The sequence below is a fragment of the Vanellus vanellus genome (assembly GCF_965231255.1).
Source record: "Vanellus vanellus genome assembly, chromosome: 24".
NCBI lineage: Eukaryota > Metazoa > Chordata > Aves > Charadriiformes > Charadriidae > Vanellus > Vanellus vanellus.
This window is the reverse complement of record NC_138929.1, coordinates 3,181,810-3,201,161: the sequence shown is the minus strand read 5'-3', so window position 1 is coordinate 3,201,161 and position 19,352 is coordinate 3,181,810. Positions and strand designations below refer to the sequence as shown.

The 19,352-nt window shown below is 44.3% G+C and overlaps 2 protein-coding genes across 3 annotated transcripts in view; one reads left to right on the top strand and one right to left on the bottom strand.

Annotated features, from left to right (window-relative positions):
- Positions 1-1,064: 1,064 nt before the first annotated feature.
- Positions 1,065-14,447, bottom strand: KAT7 (lysine acetyltransferase 7; the record flags this gene model as incomplete). Of its 2 annotated transcripts, XM_082494875.1 has the most annotated exons (15): positions 1,065-2,869; positions 3,522-3,628; positions 4,532-4,678; positions 4,860-4,953; positions 6,161-6,301; positions 7,213-7,302; positions 7,498-7,689; positions 8,551-8,661; positions 8,830-8,928; positions 9,638-9,727; positions 10,013-10,095; positions 10,660-10,899; positions 11,080-11,256; positions 12,636-12,783; positions 14,262-14,447. In XM_082494875.1, 15 exons carry the CDS (start codon positions 14,274-14,276, stop codon positions 2,768-2,770), a joined length of 1,836 nt encoding a protein of 611 aa, XP_082351001.1. In that variant the 3' UTR covers positions 1,065-2,767. The 2 variants fall into 2 exon arrangements, with proteins under 2 accessions (XP_082351001.1, XP_082351000.1); XM_082494874.1 differs by lacking the exon at positions 14,262-14,447 and having other exon boundaries at positions 12,636-12,807.
- Positions 14,448-14,588: 141 nt separating this feature from the next.
- Positions 14,589-19,352, top strand: part of FAM117A (family with sequence similarity 117 member A) — a gene marked incomplete at its 5' end in the record, with an annotated part of 32,717 nt that continues 27,953 nt past the window's right edge. Inside the window, 3 exons of the mRNA XM_082495185.1 lie at positions 14,589-14,826; positions 15,563-15,670; positions 18,277-18,416. The remainder of the gene's footprint in view (positions 14,827-15,562; positions 15,671-18,276; positions 18,417-19,352) is intronic.

Here is a 19,352-nt window from a genome sequence, read left to right as displayed (position 1 = left end):
GAGGGGGTAGCTGTCACACAGCAAAGCAGTGTGAGGAATAAAACCCTTATCCTCTTGTCTCTCTGTCCAGTTATCTACAAACTAAATCACACTGCATCTCTCCGTACTTGCAAGAAAAACAAAAAGGCGCCAAAAAAACAGGCAACTGGTGTTGTACTCAAATAAGTAATAAAAATAAGTTGTTGTGCTCAAATAAGTAAAAGCAATGCTCAAAAAACTGTCTTATTAAGGAAAACAAGACAGAATTGGGAAGAGCCTTGATGTGACTTGAGTAAACAAGCATCATTGTTCAAGGAAGTGTCCTTGGTTTTGATCTTAATCACAGTACGACTACCAAGGTATTCCATCTCAATCAGTTTGCTCTCTTCTTTGTAAGAGAGCACCTGGAGTCCCAGGCCACAATCACTGGCATGTCAGCCTTTCTCTTACCACCACCCTGGCCTCTCTGCAGCTTAGAGCCCAGACTCCAAAAACATTCCCTACTCTTTAACTCCGAGTTCTGTAGAAAAGCAGAATCTCTGGAGGGAGCTGGAGCAGATATGTGTAATTAACCATTTTGTATCAGAGATTATATCAAAGACTCAAAACATTTGAGAGATGTGCTGAACTTCAAACACTGTTTTTGGAAGATCAGAGACTTCACTGCCCCAAGGCCTCCCACGGTACAAGAAGCCAAAAGGTCTGATCATAGAAGCACAGAATGAAAGGCTGAAACTCCAGGGCCATCACTTTTAAGATAACTCCTTCCTTCTTCAATGAACTTCAGGTTGAAAGCTTTTTTCCCCAGTTTTGCATGACATACTTAACTTGCTAGTATCTCAAACCATCCACATTCCTCATAGCCTCCTGCACACAGTAAGCTCTACAGTGAATACACAATACAGGCTACTTCTGAAAGGTTAAACCTAGAGGCCGCTCTAGTCACGATCCTTAATACACCAGGGACACAGATGGGTTCAAAATTAGTCCCCTGCAACATAAAGCAGCAGCTTCACTTAACTGGAGATGCAGAATAGCATCTGACTGAAAAAAAAATAATAAAAAGAAGGCATAAACTTGAGCAGAGAACATGCTTTATTGAGAAGTAGATACAAGAATAGCACATTCTACCACATCATGGGAACAGGATTTAGCTTCTGCACAAGAATGGCCTTCTTCCCTACTCCACAAGAGATCTACTTTGTTGGATAGTTTCATGAGTATCTGTAGTAAGTTACAACACAGGAGCAAAGGGCATGAGACAGCAAAATTCAGTAATGCCCACAAGGTATACACCATGTACTGATGATCTTTTTTCTTTTTCTTTTTTTTTTTTTTTAAAGGAGGCAGAGAAAGGCAGACAACCATCAGAAGAGCAGTAGAGAACTTTTCCACACTAGGATGGGTCAGTGGTTAACAGGAAACGGCTCCCATCTACTGGTACATTGCAAGACACCATTCAATGAGGAAGCACTGGAAGGTTTAAATGAAATCGGTGCTGTATGATGCTGCCATCGTCTACCCCAAGATTGTCCCCCCTTATAATCACACTGGAGCCATATAGGAAACTTGTGGCACAAGGACAGTGGTTATACTTGAAAGCCATTGTACAAGAGTTTCTTCCGGTGGTGCTGATGGGAGAGGAAGTAAAAGCTTTTTTGTTTTACAAAGACAAACAAGAACGCACTGTCAGAGAAGCAAACCATCCACACAGCTAACTGGAGCTGCCACTGATGCACAGAACGTACACTGTAGGCAATCCAACAACTGACAATATTTGCATTGTAGAGTTTCTGTGGCTGTTTGGACAAGGCTAGCAAAAATCTGTCTAAAGTTTTATTTCTTCAGTCTAGAGGAAAAAATCCTCTCTAATACACAGAGACCTACAATTCAAGGAAGACTGCTCTGGGAAAAATATCTCCAGTGAAATATACAGAAGAGGCTGCTTTTGTGTAATGAAACCCACTAACTCGAAGAAAAAAAAAACAGGAAAAACCAGTAACTTATAATCAAAGAGGTCTCTCCAACAGACGTGGCACTGTAGTAGCTCCAGGAGCATATACCAAGAGCAACTCTATGAAACATCTCAGACCATGATGTTCTCACACACTCAGCCTTGACTCCTCCAGGGTAACACTAACAATCACACCACTCAGTTACAAGCAAGCTTCTGACTGTACAATATTAACTATGTGAAGACCTGCTGTATTATATGGAAAACACTGCTGAAAGAGGTGGTATGTTCTCTTACTAAAACTATTTGATATGTGGAATGGAACAGTCCATCAGGCAGGACGAGTTAAAAATGCTGAAGTCAGTGTAACTGCAGCTTGTTGGAAAACCAGACTTTCCCCAAACAAGCATTATTAGACCTTGTTCAAAAGCCACAGAAGTTGTCTCCATTACTTAGAATGCAAGGAATCTGAAGGAAGAAACAACCAGGTTATAGGACACAACATAACCTCATCGGAATAAGAACATGAGGGTAAGACCAGTGACTGGACAGGTACAGTACCAGATATCAGAACTCCTTGGGCCAGTGCTGCTAGGAGCTTCGTTTGGGTCCTATACAGATCCAATCCTTGCAACCTCATTGAGGCCGAAACATAAAGTTCCTCAGAACTAGTGTCTGTGGTGTGCACAAAAGATCGGGGCCAGAACAGTACCAAGGGGAACTGATCTTTTGGGAGGGTACTGTACCAGCCAATCACAACAGCAACAGATACAACAGAGATCCCTAGGGTACTTCCTACTGCTGGGGTTCACTGGCTTCAGGAGTGATAGACAGTTAAGTTCCCTTAGGAGGGGTCCATTTCAAACAGCTGGGATCCATTATCTTATTGCTGTTGGATCTTTTTGCCTCTTTGGCTATCCATTCATCAATCAGATCCTAAGGAAAAGAGCATGAAAGGGCAGGTTAAAACAAATGATCCATGATGGAGAATTATCCATGGTACAACACCACACATCCAAGCCCACAAATCTGAAGCTGAAGAGCCTAACTGCTTAGCCTGACAAACATAACATTTCCTCCACGGTGCTTTCTAGAAGCCCTTCCAATCACTACTTTTAGCTACTTTTAGCTACAAAGTGATGTCACAGGGTGGGAAAACAAAAGAGAGAAGCTGTCACATTTGGGGATTTATAAGCCACTTGTCTTATATGTAACAAGGGTACAAACAGGACTCATTCAGGCTTCCATTAATTCAGTTCACTTCTATGTCATCAGTTTACCCAGTAAAGGGCAGGCATGATGAGAAGCATGATGGGAATGTTGATCCACTGCTCCCCTAAAAAGCTGTTTACAAATTCCACACACCAGAACAGGAAGGTAAATACAGCGTATTTCTACACTCCTGAAGAATCAGGTTGGATGCCCATGTCGCATTTTACAGTTACTGCATTTGAAAATTACACTGCTTCCTTGCTACAATCAAAAGGCTGCAAAACCCAGCACAATGCAAAGGAAATACCGATTTCCGCGAGTTTGTATGAATCTAACAGCTGAACAAAAATGTGGAAATATCCATCACAAATCTTACCTGTCTTTTTAGGACCAGGTGTTTTCCTTTCCAGTACTTGAGCATCTGAAGTGCCTGCAACGTGCTAACAATGTCGACAGGATTTACTGCAGTCTCCTGGCTGATTTCTGCAAACCAGTATCACTTTATGTTAGAACAGAAATAAATTCCTCCTCAATAGCCTGTAATTGTTAGTTTTCAACTACAATTTTTATGCAACTCCTTTTGAAGTGATATACACAAAATACCTTGCAGATATGAAAGAAAGCACATGCAGTACCTGCCTGACTTGCACCTTCTGCCAACCTGGATGGCTGTAGCACTGCTATACAACTTGTCTTATGCTTATCTCACTCTTGAGGGCTGGCTGATTCCAAATAGCATGAAGAACCACAGGCTACGGATGCAAGCCATGCAGAGCTGTACAGAAACAGCCCAGCTCACCCAAAAACTGAAAACCCAGTCTAGGAGGAGCACTGGGGAAAACTCAGTTGAAATAGCGTATCATAATGATTTAGCGATACCGCTTTTAGAATTCGAGTTAATACAGTGTAATCCTTTGAAAGAAAATGCAGCCGCCTCTTCAGAACTACCTCAACATCTCTATGAAATGCTGCCTGCTCCTAGGTGCCATAAACATAAAAATGCCATTAAAAGAAGTCCAAATAGTCTTAGTATTGTTCCAAAGTATTTGTAAGCCTCTCAGTGGAGCCATTTTTCTTTTTAAAGTTAACATTCTAATCTACAGATGGATAAAGTCCTTTGCTGAATCTCTTTTAAAAAAGTGTATTTTTTAAGAGAAGAAGCCAGAACATACTTTCAAAACTCTGCAAGATGGCTTTATCTTTAATGGTGGCAGGACAGGAAAGGGGCCATACCCAACTACAGGAATATTCCACTAACTGTGCTGCTAGACAAACACCTATGTGAGAGTCAAGCATGACCTGCCTCATATTTGAGGAAAATGAGTAAGATGAATAAGTACGTTCCTGAACCGATTCACTACAAGCTTATTTAGTGTGAAAACTTACCTTTTATAGAGATCTCTTTTCCTTGGAAATTATGCAGATAACGAAGGAGAACTTCCTTCCAGTAACTACGGTAGCTGATGAGACCTAAATCAGACAGAGGGCGTTCTGGAGAGCCAACTTTTTCTTCTACTTTAGAGAGCAAATAGCCTGTAAAGGAAAGAAAACATATTTATCCTTCTTAAACTACCCTCTCCTGACTGTCACCCTCTTTAGCACATGCAGAAATCAGCTATAATGAAAGCCACCACCACAGAAATGTTAGATTTCTTGGTGAAATTGTCATGATGGACAGAATATGTTCCCAGAATTTCTCGCTCTCTCTACTTACTGAAGTCAATGAGCATTTTGCCGTAACCTTGCCTCATATATTGAGGCATTGTCAGGATACAAGAAACATTGTAGTTGAGAAACGAATTTTTCTCCTAAAAACAAGAACAGAGAGGACAGATTAACAGGTCTAGATCTGTACAAACAATAGGTATATCATAATCCCAGCAGCCTGAACAAGCCTGTGCAACTGATACAATACAAGGTGAAAGCAGCAACAGCAGAAAAACCTGCCTAACAACAAGTAACATGATCATCCTTCAGCTACCAACCTGGCTTAGTGTCTTACTTTATTAGCCATTACATTGGGTGTTTGGTGCACAATTTTAAGCCTAGAATGGCTGGCCACGGAGTCGTACCTGAGAAGGAGCCAGTAACACTCTCACCACCACTTCTATCACCTACTAGGTTTAGATGCAACGCGAAAGCTGCATGCTAAGCACATGGTGTATATTGAAATGTTCAGAGAGACTCAGATGCACTTATTTTCAGAACAATGCAGGTTTTCCTTTAGAGCATTTTTTTAGATATTTATTCAGTTTGGACTCAGATGATTGAAGAGATAGAGTTTCCTGCACTTTATTTGGGAAAGTATTCTCCTACATATAGAATTTCATTGACTGAAATATCTAAACTGATAACTGCATTGCATGGTATCACCATGCCCGGAAGGGTAATCACTTTTTCTGTATTGAAGTAAGAACAAGCAGGAAACCTATTTCACCAACGTGCAGCAGAGGTTAAACAGACTGGCTGTTTCTTAGGTAGGCAGCATATCTGAGCAAACAGTTGAGCAATCTGGCTCCTACTCTAAGCTTGGCCAGAGACTCACTTGTGGGGTCTGCTTAAGTTACTTAAGTCTCAGCTTCTCCACCTAAGAATTTTTATTCCCTCAAGTACTTCATTAATTAACAAAAAAAAAAAATCATGGTCACTAGTACTTATTTTAATGTATTTTCCTCTACATTTATTTACATTTTCTGTATCATTACTTTTGCCTACATTTAAGACACCACTATGCTTCCTAGCAACAATCGTTCATTTGAGCTGATTCGGTTTTCGTTAGCAATGAGAAAAGGTGCTAAAGCAAAGCACTCACAATCCCTGCAGCAAACAGTGCAATTCATGCACATCATGAAATGTGCAATTCATGCACATCAGGTTTGAGAATTTACCTACTCCTAAAAGCAACAGATCCTGAGATTGAAAAACTCAAGAGGAGGGATTCAGTATTGAAAATTGGTGTCCTACATCTCATTCTAATGAGGTAGTAATGCGCACATATATATATTTTCAACTAACCTTGGAGAAATATCCTATCAGGTGACAGCCAGTGTTGTCAGCTTCTGTCATGACATAGAAGAGGAAGGGTTCAACATCGTAATACAGTGTTTTATGGTCCAAGAAAAGTTTTGCCAGCAGACACAGGTTTTGACAGTAGATCTAGAAGCAAAAGGAGAGTAGGATATGCTTGTTTATTACAGTGGAACATCCCAAGAGCAGACAAAAACAGGCATCATGGGAAATGACAGGAAAATTCTGAATCCTCTGAGAAATGACGTACAGTCTTTCAAACAGAGCAACTGGACCAGGAAACAATTCCATTTGTGATGAAACTTGATAAGCCTAGCTTCCTAAGGGTGGGAATTGACGTTTGCGATATCAATCTCTGAATGCCCAAAACATCACATCCTCAGTGAAGGGGAGCAGAAGGTTGGATCTCTGCTTGCTCGCACTGTATTGTATTGAACCCGTGTTTCAAGGTTATTTCTGGTAACTAGAAGAGACTCCTCCCGACTTTCAGCAGTGCAGAATTTAGCTTTTGAATTTGTTTCTTCGTGCTTTCCTCTGAAGCCTTTAAGACTGGACACAATCAGAGACAGGGCATAAGCGTGGTGCTACTACCTAGCGCTGAATCTGCAGTTGCAGATTCCTGTTCCACCCTTCAATTCGGAGTTAAGGAGGTCACCCTCAATAACATTAGGCTGCTTCCCACTCTACCCAAATCTGAGTATTCACAGTGGATGAGATGGACAGTAGTGATCTACTGAGGCCAAGCACAGCATCTCCCCACCAACTTTCAGAAAGTGATCTTGACACACGCCTTCAAGCACTGTATGAGACAACAGACGGAACTGCTAGAGCACAACAGGGCTAAGGAATAGCCACAGCTAAAATGCAGACAAAACTATTGCCAGAACTACAAGAATGGACAGATCAGATTCTAGTAGTATTTCTGCAATTAGAGGGAGAAAGGGCCATTTGCGTCCTGTTTCTCTATAGGAAAAGCAGTACTCAGCACATTTAAGACAGACTCCACACTCAAGACAGGCCTAGTGATCATAGTTAGTTACCTTGTTTTTTTTCCCATCCACTTCAAACACCGAAATGGAGCCTTTGCGGTAGATTTCATCACCTGGTGGATGTTTCCAAACACATTTTGCCTATGACCAGAAAACAAAGTTAGGGTGACACTACTGTTTTAAGGGTGGAAAATGTTACAACAGCCATTGGATACACCAGGAAACATGCAGTCTTCTCACCTCCTAAAGTGAGCAACTGAGATAACAACAGTAATATTTTAAAATGTTTACATGCTGACATCAGATTTAAAGCTCAGCAATCAGCTCTGCCCTTACCATATGTCTGCGCAGTATTGTCTGGCTCTTCATGTATTTGAGACAGAACTCACACATGTAGAGACGTCCCAGACGAGCATACTCCTCTGGGTAAGGAGAATGATACCAGGTATCCAGCTCATAACGGCCAAAAGCAATTGTTTTAATCATATTGCTGCCTTCTGTGATCTGGCCCTGGAGCCGCAACTTCTCCTATGAATTAAAAAAAAGGATTATGATTTTTTTTTAAAAATAAAAAATAGGTAGAGAGGAAGAGGGCCCTATCTACTCTCCTCAAGGAAATAATTTACTTCAAGTTTTCTAAATTCATCTTTCAGTGCGACCACATCTAATGATCCCTCCCACAGACGTCTCCTCAACCAAACTCAGCCTGAGCCCTGTCCACAAGCACTTGGGACTGTTCCCCTTTCATCAGGAAATGTCTTGTGAACCAGCACTTAGCAGCGTGCTAACACTAGGATCACACTCTTTCTGTCATGAAAGCAATGTAATCTCCTTGCCAGTTCATGCTTCTTTCCTAATATGTAGGAAGAGGATAGAGCCTAAAGCTCTGCCTTAGATATCCCAGATTCAATTGCCACTGCTAAGCAGCAAAGTATCTTTTGGCTCATCTCTGGAGATGGAAGGTGGCTTTGGAGAGCACCTACAGAAGCCTCAGCAATACAAGGTTCTGAACTCCTTTCCAGTCACTGGTTACTATCAAGATGACTTCTGTTATCACTCCTTAGCCATTCTTTCAGCAGGTGAAGCTGTCTATTCTTTCACTGAAAACAAACACCTATTAAATGGGACTGTTACTAATCATTCCTCTTGCAGGCACTGCAGCATTCATGACTGCAAATGCTTAGCTCCAGCTGCACTTTCAACAAATCTGCCGAATGACTGGCACTTAAAGCTTATCCCTAGTGTAACTTTGCTGACTGGGCTGGGCCATAGCTGCTCTTCTTGCAAACTCTGATTCTGTCTGCACAAGTACAAAAGAAAACCCAGAAAGCATTCAGGTTCCTAACAGAGACATTTGCTATGACATATATTATGAGTTAGAAGTCTCACCAGGTCCTCAGATGCCCGTGCTTGCGCTCTTCGGAAAAGCTCAAGGTCATACTCACTCGTCAGGTTTTCAAGTAAAGGTTCCCTAGTATTGCCATAGGTTTGTCTGTGCTCCTAGAACAATAAAATGACAGGAGGTTTTGCTGCCATGCTGCTACTAAGCTGCTGGATCTTGCAACTTTTTTAGCTGAGAATGTTGTAGGATGACTGGGAAGGCAAACACCCGCTTAGTGATCTCATTCCAGATAGAAGGGAATGAAAGAATAAAGGTAGTGCTTTTACCATATATTTTTCTTTTTGCTCCTTGCTTAGTCCTGAGTTCCTCTTCTTCCTGAGCTCAGCTACTTTCTCTTTGTATCGCAGCTGTCTCTCTGTTGGTGCCTGAAAGAAACCAGAGGTGGAAACCTTCACTAGGCTTCATCCCCTTCAAACATTTTTCTTCACCTTGCCACACTAAAGGACCTCTGTCATGGCTTTCATTTTATGAGGTTTGTTTTCTCTGAACCAAATCCTGTGCTAATAAGAGGCCACTGCAGGTACAACACAGGCACGTAAACTAGGAAAAGTTTCTTCCTACCACAGCTTGCCTTTGCCAACGCACCTCAGTGCCACAAGACAGAGTGCATTCCTTACGCGCTGCTTAATCATGGGGAAAAGCTCAGAGCTGACTCATTAAGTCACCTTGACTCAACTCCAAGACTCGTGACCTGAAAAATGTAATTCCCCTGCTTTTATTCTTCTCTGTTTAGTCAGAGTAAAATTGTAGTTTACAGTTCTGAAGGAATTCTCGTCCTATGCATCAAAGCACACAGAAAAGATCATCCTGAAAACAGCTCCAGCCTCCTCAGTAGTATTACTGGCCAATGCCATGTCTCTGCTCTCACTCGCTGCTCCAGTCTCTCACTTACTTAAGGGATACAATGAATCGCCCTTGCTGAAACAAATTGGAGACGACAAATGGGGTGTGTCTGGACTCAGCACAGCAGTTTACCCAAAAAGCGAAGAATGGAGATCAAGTCGCTGGAAACCACGAGCTGAGGTTTTTCCACTTTTAACTGAGCAGCCACTCCATTATGTGCAGATTACCTACCTGGTGTCTGGTGGCGTGCCTGTTGTTGTCATCCTGCCGATGGGCCAGCATTCTCTCCTCGATCTGCTTATCCCGGCTCTGTGCTCGTACCTGGAAGCCAAAACTCATCTGTCAGTGCTGCAACAAACTACTATCAAAGCCTTCATCTTTTCTCATTTAGGTGAATTTTCTGAACTGTAATTCACAGATGATTTGACATACAAATGCTGCTGTCTTACGGCTAAAGACATCAGCTGAAACATGTTAACTCTATTTTCTGTTCACAAATGACAGGTCTTGGCATTTTGTTCAAAAAAAAAAAAAAAAAACCAACCAAAAAAAAAAAAAAAAACAAAACCCAAACCATAAAGAAGATAAAGCAGAAGATTTGTTTACCTTGCACTCATCTGCTGAGAGATTATGATATAGTGGGCATCCCGATATGGAAAAGTGTCGCTCATGTTTTCCAGTTAGGTGTCCTGCAAAGGATCAGAAAAAAACCCTACTTTTAACATATAATCATAAAGAGGTTTAAAAAGTATCCTAGTGGGCAGATACCTCATATGAGCTTCTCAAGGAGCATGCTCAGTTTATTACCAGTGTAATATGAGGAGCACACTTGATGGTTCGTGGCACAAGCTTTAAGAACAAAGAAAGAAAATCTTCACACTAACTCAAAAGCTGCACTCCATACAAGCAGCCAGGTACATTAGAGGTCTGCAATAATTTCTTTCTGAAACCCTGCTTCTGGCAGAGACCAGTACCCTGCCTGCAAGACTCTGCATTTTCCTCCCACACCTGTGCTCATACTCCTAACTTGTTCTTTACCCTATCATCCCCCAAACACTCCTAGCTGGAAGACACCTCCAGGAAGAATATACCTGCAGATATGCTTTATATCCATTCTCTATACCCACTTCTCAGTAGTACTTCTGATCCTAATTAAGTGCATATTGTTTGGATGTATAACTCAACTGATTGGGACTATGAATATCACAGCAGGAAGGCAAAACCCAACAGATTAATCCTGGAGCTGAAATTACCTAAAGAGTTACAACCAGGAGTGGGACATTTCATGTTGAAATTGTAGCTTTCATGGAAGCGGCGGCGCTTAGGGCGGTGAGACAGGTCACTTCCAGAATCCTTCATGGACATGTCCTTGGCAATGCTCTCATCATGGGATACATTTGGACTGGAGATATCAATATCAGACTCTGAGGAAGGGGCATTCCCGGTGGGGGTACGAGGTGGAGACTCATCGTGATCCGCTGCATTTTTAGTGTCTAAATAAGGATCAAGATGTTACAAATTTGCCTGAAAGAAAGCTTTCAAAAAAATATGTAAAGTGACTCCGGACAGCTGTCTCAAACCCTCTATCCTCAAGATATTATATTGTGCCCTCAGAGAATGGAGTCACAAACTCTTTCCAACAGCATTTTGCAAACTTTCAACACCTCACGTACCTCTATCAGAAAAGTCAACCACTTGCTCAGTCTCTGACCCAGATGAGCGAGTCTGCCGGAGTGGGTATTTCTTTGGAGTCACAGGAGTAGGCTGCTGTTGGCTGCGGGTTACCCTCCGCGTAGAATAGACAGGCTCTTCTGCTCCAAACGATGGCGGATTACGAACTGGGCTGGAATCTAATTCCACAGAAACACCATAATTACACCCACAATAACCACTGCAAGTTAGAGACTTGCCTCACACGTGCTCTGAAGTCTGTAAGGCTAACATCTGACAAAGGTTGGACCAGGTGATCTTTGAGGTCCCTTCCAACCTGCCATTATCCGATTCTGATTGATAGCTGCGTATCAACACAGGGTTCTGTCCTACTTCTCACCACTGGACGTCATCACAAATATATGCTCTGTTCTTCCGAGCTTAAATCTTTTGACACTTTTACCAACGCTGCGGAAATCTGGAATTAGATCAGCTTTCTCTAGACTTAATTAACTTAATTAACTAGTAATTACAAACTAGCTCCCATTCGGAAAGCTAAAGAACCGTTAGTTTAGATGAGAATTATCAGTGTTTAGATAACCCTTGGAAATAGTAAGATAGCTTCTGGCGTGGAGCTATATTTGGGACCCTGTTTGTAGTTTTGTGATCCTATACTGCTTGTAAGACTATAAAACAATTATTTTGCATGAAAATAATGTCTTCATAACCTAGGAATATTACAGGCATTCCATACACATCCATACCACCTTTCCTCTTGTTTTTAAGACCTAATTACCAGATGATCATGTACACGTATTTCTTACCTGCAATAAAATTTGTCACGAAACAAGATTCTTTATCAAAGCGTATACATGGAACAATGAAAAGAAGTCATAATCTGCTGTCATTTCCTCTCCTTGATGCCAGATGGCAGCTTATTAACTAACAGCCAAGAAATGACTACACTAACACTAAAAACAAGGAGGTGGACACGTTCAATGTTTCCTCTTACAATCTGGATGCCAAAGTAGAAGCATACTAAATAACTGGCAATATGTTGATTACATTTATTGCAGAGTAGGGCCAGCATCAGCAAGTCATGAAAATACATCTTCCCTAGCAATACAGAAAACCCCAAACAAACAAAGCAAACAAAAACAGCTTTCACCCCTAAACACTCCCTCTGTAACTTGGCTCTGGCACTGATATAAGTCGACAGAAAGCAAATTTTGAGAGTTCTGAGAAAACCAGGCAAAGCTGGCAGCAGAATCACAGGGTTTCAGTCCCACTTCCTTTAACAAGTAGACAGCTTTACTTTTCCAACAGAGGATACTTGAGTTTTGACTTCCACCACCAGTGCAATCTTTAGATTATATTACTTCATTTGTGCAATATGCACTTAGAAAGACTGCTTTTTGCTGCAGTACATCAATAACCAATGAAAAAAGTTGTATGTTTTTATTTAGGTGTAAACTCCACACATTTAAATTCTAAAGGTCAGGAATACAGAGTACATCGAGCCTCTTGTTGCTTAAGAAGCTGCTTTTCTTTTCCTTGTTTAAGGAAATAAAGCCTTTACCTTGAGAACTTTGACTGAGTCTGGCTGAGGAACGGGTGACACGGGCAGATCGTCTTGATGTGCCATCGCTTTCAGAGCTGTCTGTGTGCTCAGGATCAGTAGAGAAATCAGAGTCTTCTGTTCCATCTGAGCTACTGCCCGCATTCCTCTGCAACACCACAGACCCAGACATTAGCACAAAGCACTTAAACTTGCATACTGTATTTATAGTCTTAAAAAAAAATGATGCTAGATAGACAATTTCAAGCTGACACTGATATATGCAAACTATTAAGTGCCAAGTGTATTACTCTGGAGAAAATATTTTAAATAGTAAATGTGCAGTGTCAGACCGTGCCTTCACTAATAAAGTTTCTGCAAACTGACCCACTAAGAAAGATCACAGTAGGACCTGAATTTATTTAAAGCAAAAAGTAAGTGAAGGTTCAAGGCTGGACAGGATAGATTCACCCTGCCAAGCCAACAGCACTCCCGCACCATCTGCCTTCTCAAAACAGCAGAAGCAGCCCAGCAGAGCACAAGGCACCGCGGGAGCAGGTGGCGGAGCAAACAAATGGGCTCCACCAACGGCCAAACCGACTCTTCACCACTCAGCAATTCAGGGCAGCGTCAGGGCACCCCGGTGGAAGCACGACAAAGAAAACGAAGGTACTCAGCAGGGAGGCTGGGCCAAAAGAGGCTACAAACGCAGTTGTAGTCACCTCGTCTTGGCCCACCTGAGCGGCCCCCTGCACCGCGCAGCGGCCTGAGCGGCTCGCTGAGGGAAGCAGGCCTCAGGAGTTGGCAGGCAGCTACCGGGCCTCCGAAGATCCCTGCCCTACCCGGCCCGGCAGCCCTGACTTGGGCAGCCAAGGTGTGGGGGCGTCCGTCTGTCTTGGTCCGGGCGGCCGGAGACACCCCCGAGCGGCCGCCGGCCCTGAGGGGACGAGGACGGCGCCCGCCTGAGAAGGGTGGGGGCGGTTGGCTCGAGCGCGGCCCCCGCGCCGCTTTGTTTTGCGCCCGGCGGAGACCCCGCCGGTTCCGGCCAATCACAACGCAGGTGGGAGTGGCCGAAAGGGAGGGCCCGCCAATGACAGCTTAGAGAGCAAAAAGGCGTGGCCGCCGGGCTTGACTGACAGCAGCAACCAGCCTATCGGTGCAAGCCTCGCTCCCACAGAAACATCAAGCCGGGGGGTTGGGGGGGGTGAGTGGGATGGGGGAAGGGAGAGAGAGAGAAACAAGGCACGCGCGGGGAGGTGACCGTTGGGGGCGTAGATCGGCATCCGCGGAAGCCAATCAGCGGCCAGCCCGGCAAGACAGTTTGACCAATACACCATCGGTTCTCCTACCGCCTGCCCAATCGGAAAAGCCAAGAGGCGGACCGCGCTGCAAGCGCGGGGGAGGGGAAACGGTAACCGTTGGGGGCGATGAGTGACGAGCAAGGCGGCCAATCAGCGCCCAAAGTGCCCGTGCGGGAGCCACTCAGGGAGCGAGCGGGGCGGGCGCCGGGGGCTGAAGGCCGCTATTTTCCCCTCGGTTTTGTGCCCGTGAGAGGTAGCGGAGGGGGTGGGGAAGGGGAGAAAAGCTGCGGCCCAAGCTCGCCGGTTCCCTCACCGGCCGCCTTCCCGGTTCCCCGGCCGCACTCACCTTCCTGCGCGGCATCCTCGGTGGGGGCGGGGGCAGCGAGGTTTGCTGGTCCCCGGCGCCCCCGGCCCGCGAAGCGGCGGTGGCCGCCGTGTTAGCGCTGGCGGGCTCCGTGGTGACAGCCGTGTCTCCCGTCCTGCGGCACGTCTGCTCCGGCGGCGCCAGCCCGCTCCCGCCGCCGCCAGTCCCTGTTCCCTGCTCGGTCCCTCACGCTTCCGCCGGGACACGGTCCACACCCCCCCGTCACGTGACCCCCAGCCAGCCTCACGCCAGCGGGGGCTGCCATCTTGGATTCGGACAGGTATCCCGACGGCGCCGCTGAGGGTGAAGCTGCCGGCAGCCATCTTGGGTTCGGGCTTAGGGCTCTCGGCGCGGGTTGGGGCGGCAGCGGCCATCTTGGGTCCGGGTGTGAAGTCAGCGGGGCTCCCGGAGAGCGGAGCGGGTGTTTTTCCCCAGGGAGCCATGTTGGGTCCGGGCAGCCTGAGCTCTCCCGGCTGGAGGGGGGGAGGAGAGCCATCTTGGGGCTGGGCAGAGGCGCGTCGCTGGGTCCATTGGGTGGAGGAAGGCGGTGAGTCCCCGTTGCTCTTGAGGCGGAGGCGGGGAGCGCCGCGCCTCCGGCTGCCGGCCCCCCTCCTGCTGCGGGGGGTGCCGCCGCCCGCCCCGCCTGCGGCCTGCTGGAGGGAGAGGCCGTTCCCGGGGCCTGGCTCCGGGGCGGGCCGTGGCAGGGGCCTAACGGGCCTGGGCGGGCCTGGCAGGCCTGGGCGGCTCTGGGCTCATTTGGAAAGGCTTTAGTCGTTAATTAATCTTTCCGCTCTGGGAAGGGGGCATTTTATTTTATTTATTTTTTTGGTGAAGCTTTGCCCGTGTAGTTCTCTCACGGGCGAATGCCAGCCAGTCGTGTTTCTGCCCTGAGCCCATGAGGCACCTTTAGTTGCCCCGATGCAGCTCTTGGTGGCCCAGGCCTCGGGCCGGCTGGCAGCTGAGGGCAGCGAGTTCACCCCAGTGTGGTCCCTGCACGGGCCAAGCGCTTCACCAGAGCTGTTATCAGGCTGATAGCTGGTTAAACGTAATGTATCAACAACGTTAACGTGGTAACACTGTCTGTGAGCAACAGTATATTGCTTTCCCTAAAGAACTAGGGAAAAAGGGTATTTAGTTGGAAAGAAATCATGTGTTCAACTATGGCTATCTTTTAAGGATTACAGAATTTTCAGGGCTTAATCCTGTAATCCTCGTGAGTGCATGTCATCCTTGGTCATGTGAGTAAGACCATTTCTCTCATTCCAAAATGTTATTGCTCCTAGGTGTATCCAGTCTCCTGTGAAATGCTGAAAGGCAAACCTTCTGAAGAAGTCGAGATGAAATACCTCTGCTTTTGCCTAAGCGGAGAGGAATGGGAAGCAGTATGTGTGGTATGTGGAGTGGGAGTGTACATATTGGTTGCAAATAAGCATACATTTGACCTAAAAATCATTAAGCCCAAGAAAACTACGGGCACATGAACAGCTCATTAGTAAATCTGGTTATTTCAGTGAACCAATTTGCAAACCTACTGAAAGGTGGCTGCAGGACAAAACACTGCTGCACAAATGCGTGAATTCTGCCTACTTTATAAGAAAAAGAAAAGACTGCCTTGAATTTAACAGGATTTCAGACTGTAGTTGAGCCAAAATCTAGCGTTAGGCTAATGAACATTATGCCCTCAAGTTATTGGACTGGCTTGAAATGTTTAATTTAAGATAAATTTGGGATGAACTAAAGCATCGCCTCAAAGGGCAAGAGGAATGGGAACAAAGAAAAGCAGCACATTATTCCTTAATGGAAAGAAAAGGGAGGAGTTAGTCTGAACACTTTCTAGTTGCTTGTCTTCCATGTATTTTCTGTGAGACAAAGCTCAGGTCTCACAAGAGTGAATGTGTCTAATGTTGCAAACTGATGAAGGGCTCTAATGGAAATGTGGGGCAATTAGGAGCAATAAAAAAGATTTCAAAGAGCTTGTAGATTGCATCTTCATCTTTTATCTCTTGCATTAAATGGAATCAGCCTGTGGTAGAAAAATGACAATTAGCTTAAAGACTGGTTCTAACAGAATATATTTGGACCTTGCAAATATCCAAATTCAATTGCAGATTTGCTTGAATAAGAAAGACTAAAGAATACAACAACCATGTGAAAAGTTGCATGTTACCGCATCCCATTGAAATAGTTGCCTGTTGATGACAGCTAAAGAATTCCTCTTCCAAAAACTCTGCATTATATGAGAGCTATAGTACTTAATTGAATCAGATAAACAAATAAATATTAATTGCAGCTTCTAGATGTTACTGAAGCTTATGACTGAAATCAATTGTTTATGTTAATGTATATTATCAGGACTTATCACCACCAACAGGATGTTATTGGAAAAACAAAGCAAACAGAAGTGGGTGGTGTTTAATAACTTTCCTAGAGGTGGCAGTACTTGAATAGAAGCCAGGAATCCAATTCCCCATGCAGTCTTATCGTCTCCTGATAATTAAAATGGTAATGTAAAATGTAAGTCCTCTGTGCAGTTTGAACACTGAATGGACATAACTCAAAAGTATCCGCTGTGTGTAGAGGAAGGGGGCAATGAGAAGGGAATGGCCTTACACGTGCTAACCTGTCTCGTGCTCTCAGAAGAGCAGCAATCGGATCATGTTATGACCACAGCAGAGCTTGCAAGAACTCTTCTGTATGTGTGTATCTACCAGTAGAACAGACTGCAAGGATTTAACTTACTGCAGTGACGCTTCGGTTCAAAATCCAGCCCAAACTTAGGATGCTTCTGTCAGAAATAAAAATCTGGGTTCTTTTTTTTTTTTCCCATTAATTTGTGTGTGAAGGATGTGTACAGCCCTGGCCCGTGTGCCTGGGGTCGGGATTGAAGAAGCTCCAGCCCTGGGGTTTGTTGGAGCTGAAACTGCAGGTCTGTTCTAGGGGAAAACACAAAGGGATGTGAAACTTAAGAGGCTGTGTGTCGGCAGGTGCCTCCCCTATTGGCATCACCACTAGATGTCAGTGCATGAAACCACTTCTTCACCCTCAGCGAACTGTTGAAATTGGGAAGAGGGAGCGATTTCTTGGGGTGCGAAACTGGTGTAACCTCTGCTTATGAGGATCTCTGCTGGGGTTAAGCTCCCTTTAAATAAGGTTCTTAAGGCAGACTTGCAGTCTCTTAACTGTCAGAGTTTTCCAAGTAGGAAATGAGGGACTTCCTGATGCTACACCAGAAGAAAGTTTAGCAAGTGCCTGATGACTTGAAATTTCATGTTAAATCACACAGAAGTGATTTTAGGTTTTTAAATCCTTGGTAATAGAATGTATGTATGTCCTGGTTTGAGTGCCAGATTGCCACTGATGGCAGCAGTTCGCTACCTGAAATCTCTCGGCCCAGAGGATCTCACTGAATCTGTTGAAATCTCTCTAGGCCTTTAGCCTCACAAAAAAACTCTTTGGAACTTAGCCTTAGGTATACTGACTGTCATATTTAAATAAAAATAAAAGAAGTATCTCGTGCTGAATCTTTGAAAATACAGGCAATGAAAAGGGAGTTTTCACCAAAACCAATCTCCATAAACAGGTAAGAGCATCAGTAGGTTGAAATTAGGTTTAAAACTTTAATCTCCTGCCTTGGTTCCCACTTGTTTTGGAGACATGGCATTGAGTGAGCTGCCTGCAGGGCCTTAATATAGCCATTGCTTATGTTAGTGATAATATAAAGTAGGCTTGCTTATGTTGAAATGGTTATGAAGCAGCGTAAATGCTTGTAAAGTACTTCAGGTTTTTCAGTTGCTAAGTGCTTTATAAACCTTAAAGCATTCACTTTAATTGGTTTGTGTGTTATTTGCTATGATGATGCATTCCTGCAGGGCTACGTTACCTACTTAAGTGTGTTTTAAAGCAAGTGAGAGAAACGCTATATAATGAAAATACACCATATATAATGAAAATACACCATAAAAAGTGCTATACTTGAATAAATCTTACTTGCTTTTAGGTATCATCTCAGTCCAGCTCTGGGGGCTAGAGTTGCAGAAGGACTAGGATAACGATCAAGTGCTGCAAATATCCAGAGCACTGTTATACACATATGAAGATCCAGGACGGCTGCTTGTTTTACTTTCACTTCTTCAGAAGGTGAGTTGAGGTGGCTTCCCTTTGGTTTGGGTTCCAACTTAATATTTTTAAATATTTTAGGTGTTGGTAGGTCTAGGCGATAGAGCAGCATCAAAGAACCTCTTGACCCAAGCATGTAAAGCTTGAAGAATTCCTGATCCAATTTGATATGTCTTAAAGACCCATATGGGAGTAGATCTCTGTCTCTCACAAGGGCAATTTTACTAGGATAAGTGAGAGTGAGCTGCTGTTTGTTGGCTGTATTTTTGGATGGGGCCTGAGCAACTTGATCTGTGTTGACCTGGCTCTGAGCGGGGGTTGGAGCCTAAATTATTCTGACTGTCACCAGCTGAGAAGCTTGAACTTGGTTCTTGACGAAGTATAGCCAGTGATGTGCAGACAGGTTAAATGCAGATATGTGTATGCAAATAGTAGAAGGTGCAAGGCACAGAGTTTAATGTGGTAGAAAATCTGCCGTGGAACCTGGGCTAGCAACGAGTTCGGCCCTATGCGGTTTTGAGTCTTGACTTCTGTTTACAGCTGAAGGGGCCAGCTCTCCAGTGGGCCTTGGTATGCTTCAGAAGCAAACCCAACAGCAACAAACGTATTTAATTCAGACAATCATAGTGCTGAAGCTGGTCTAGGCTCTGGGATTTCTTTGCAGATTGGCGTAGTATTTTTTTTACTTTCACATAAAAAAAATATTCATCAGCTGTTGCACATCAGGAGGACTCTAGTTTTGAGAGGATGTGTTTGCAGACAGTTCAGCAAACAGCTGAGGGTGTGTGTGTGTTTATTTTTTTAAAGCCTGAAGCTGTTTTAGATTTGAATGGATACTGACTTGTAGTATAAATAGTCACAGAAACCCCTGTATGGAGAACTGGGGCAATGTACCATGCATTGAGCTGAAGGTCTTGCAGAACACAACTAGCTGTAGATGGATGGGGGTGTTTCAGT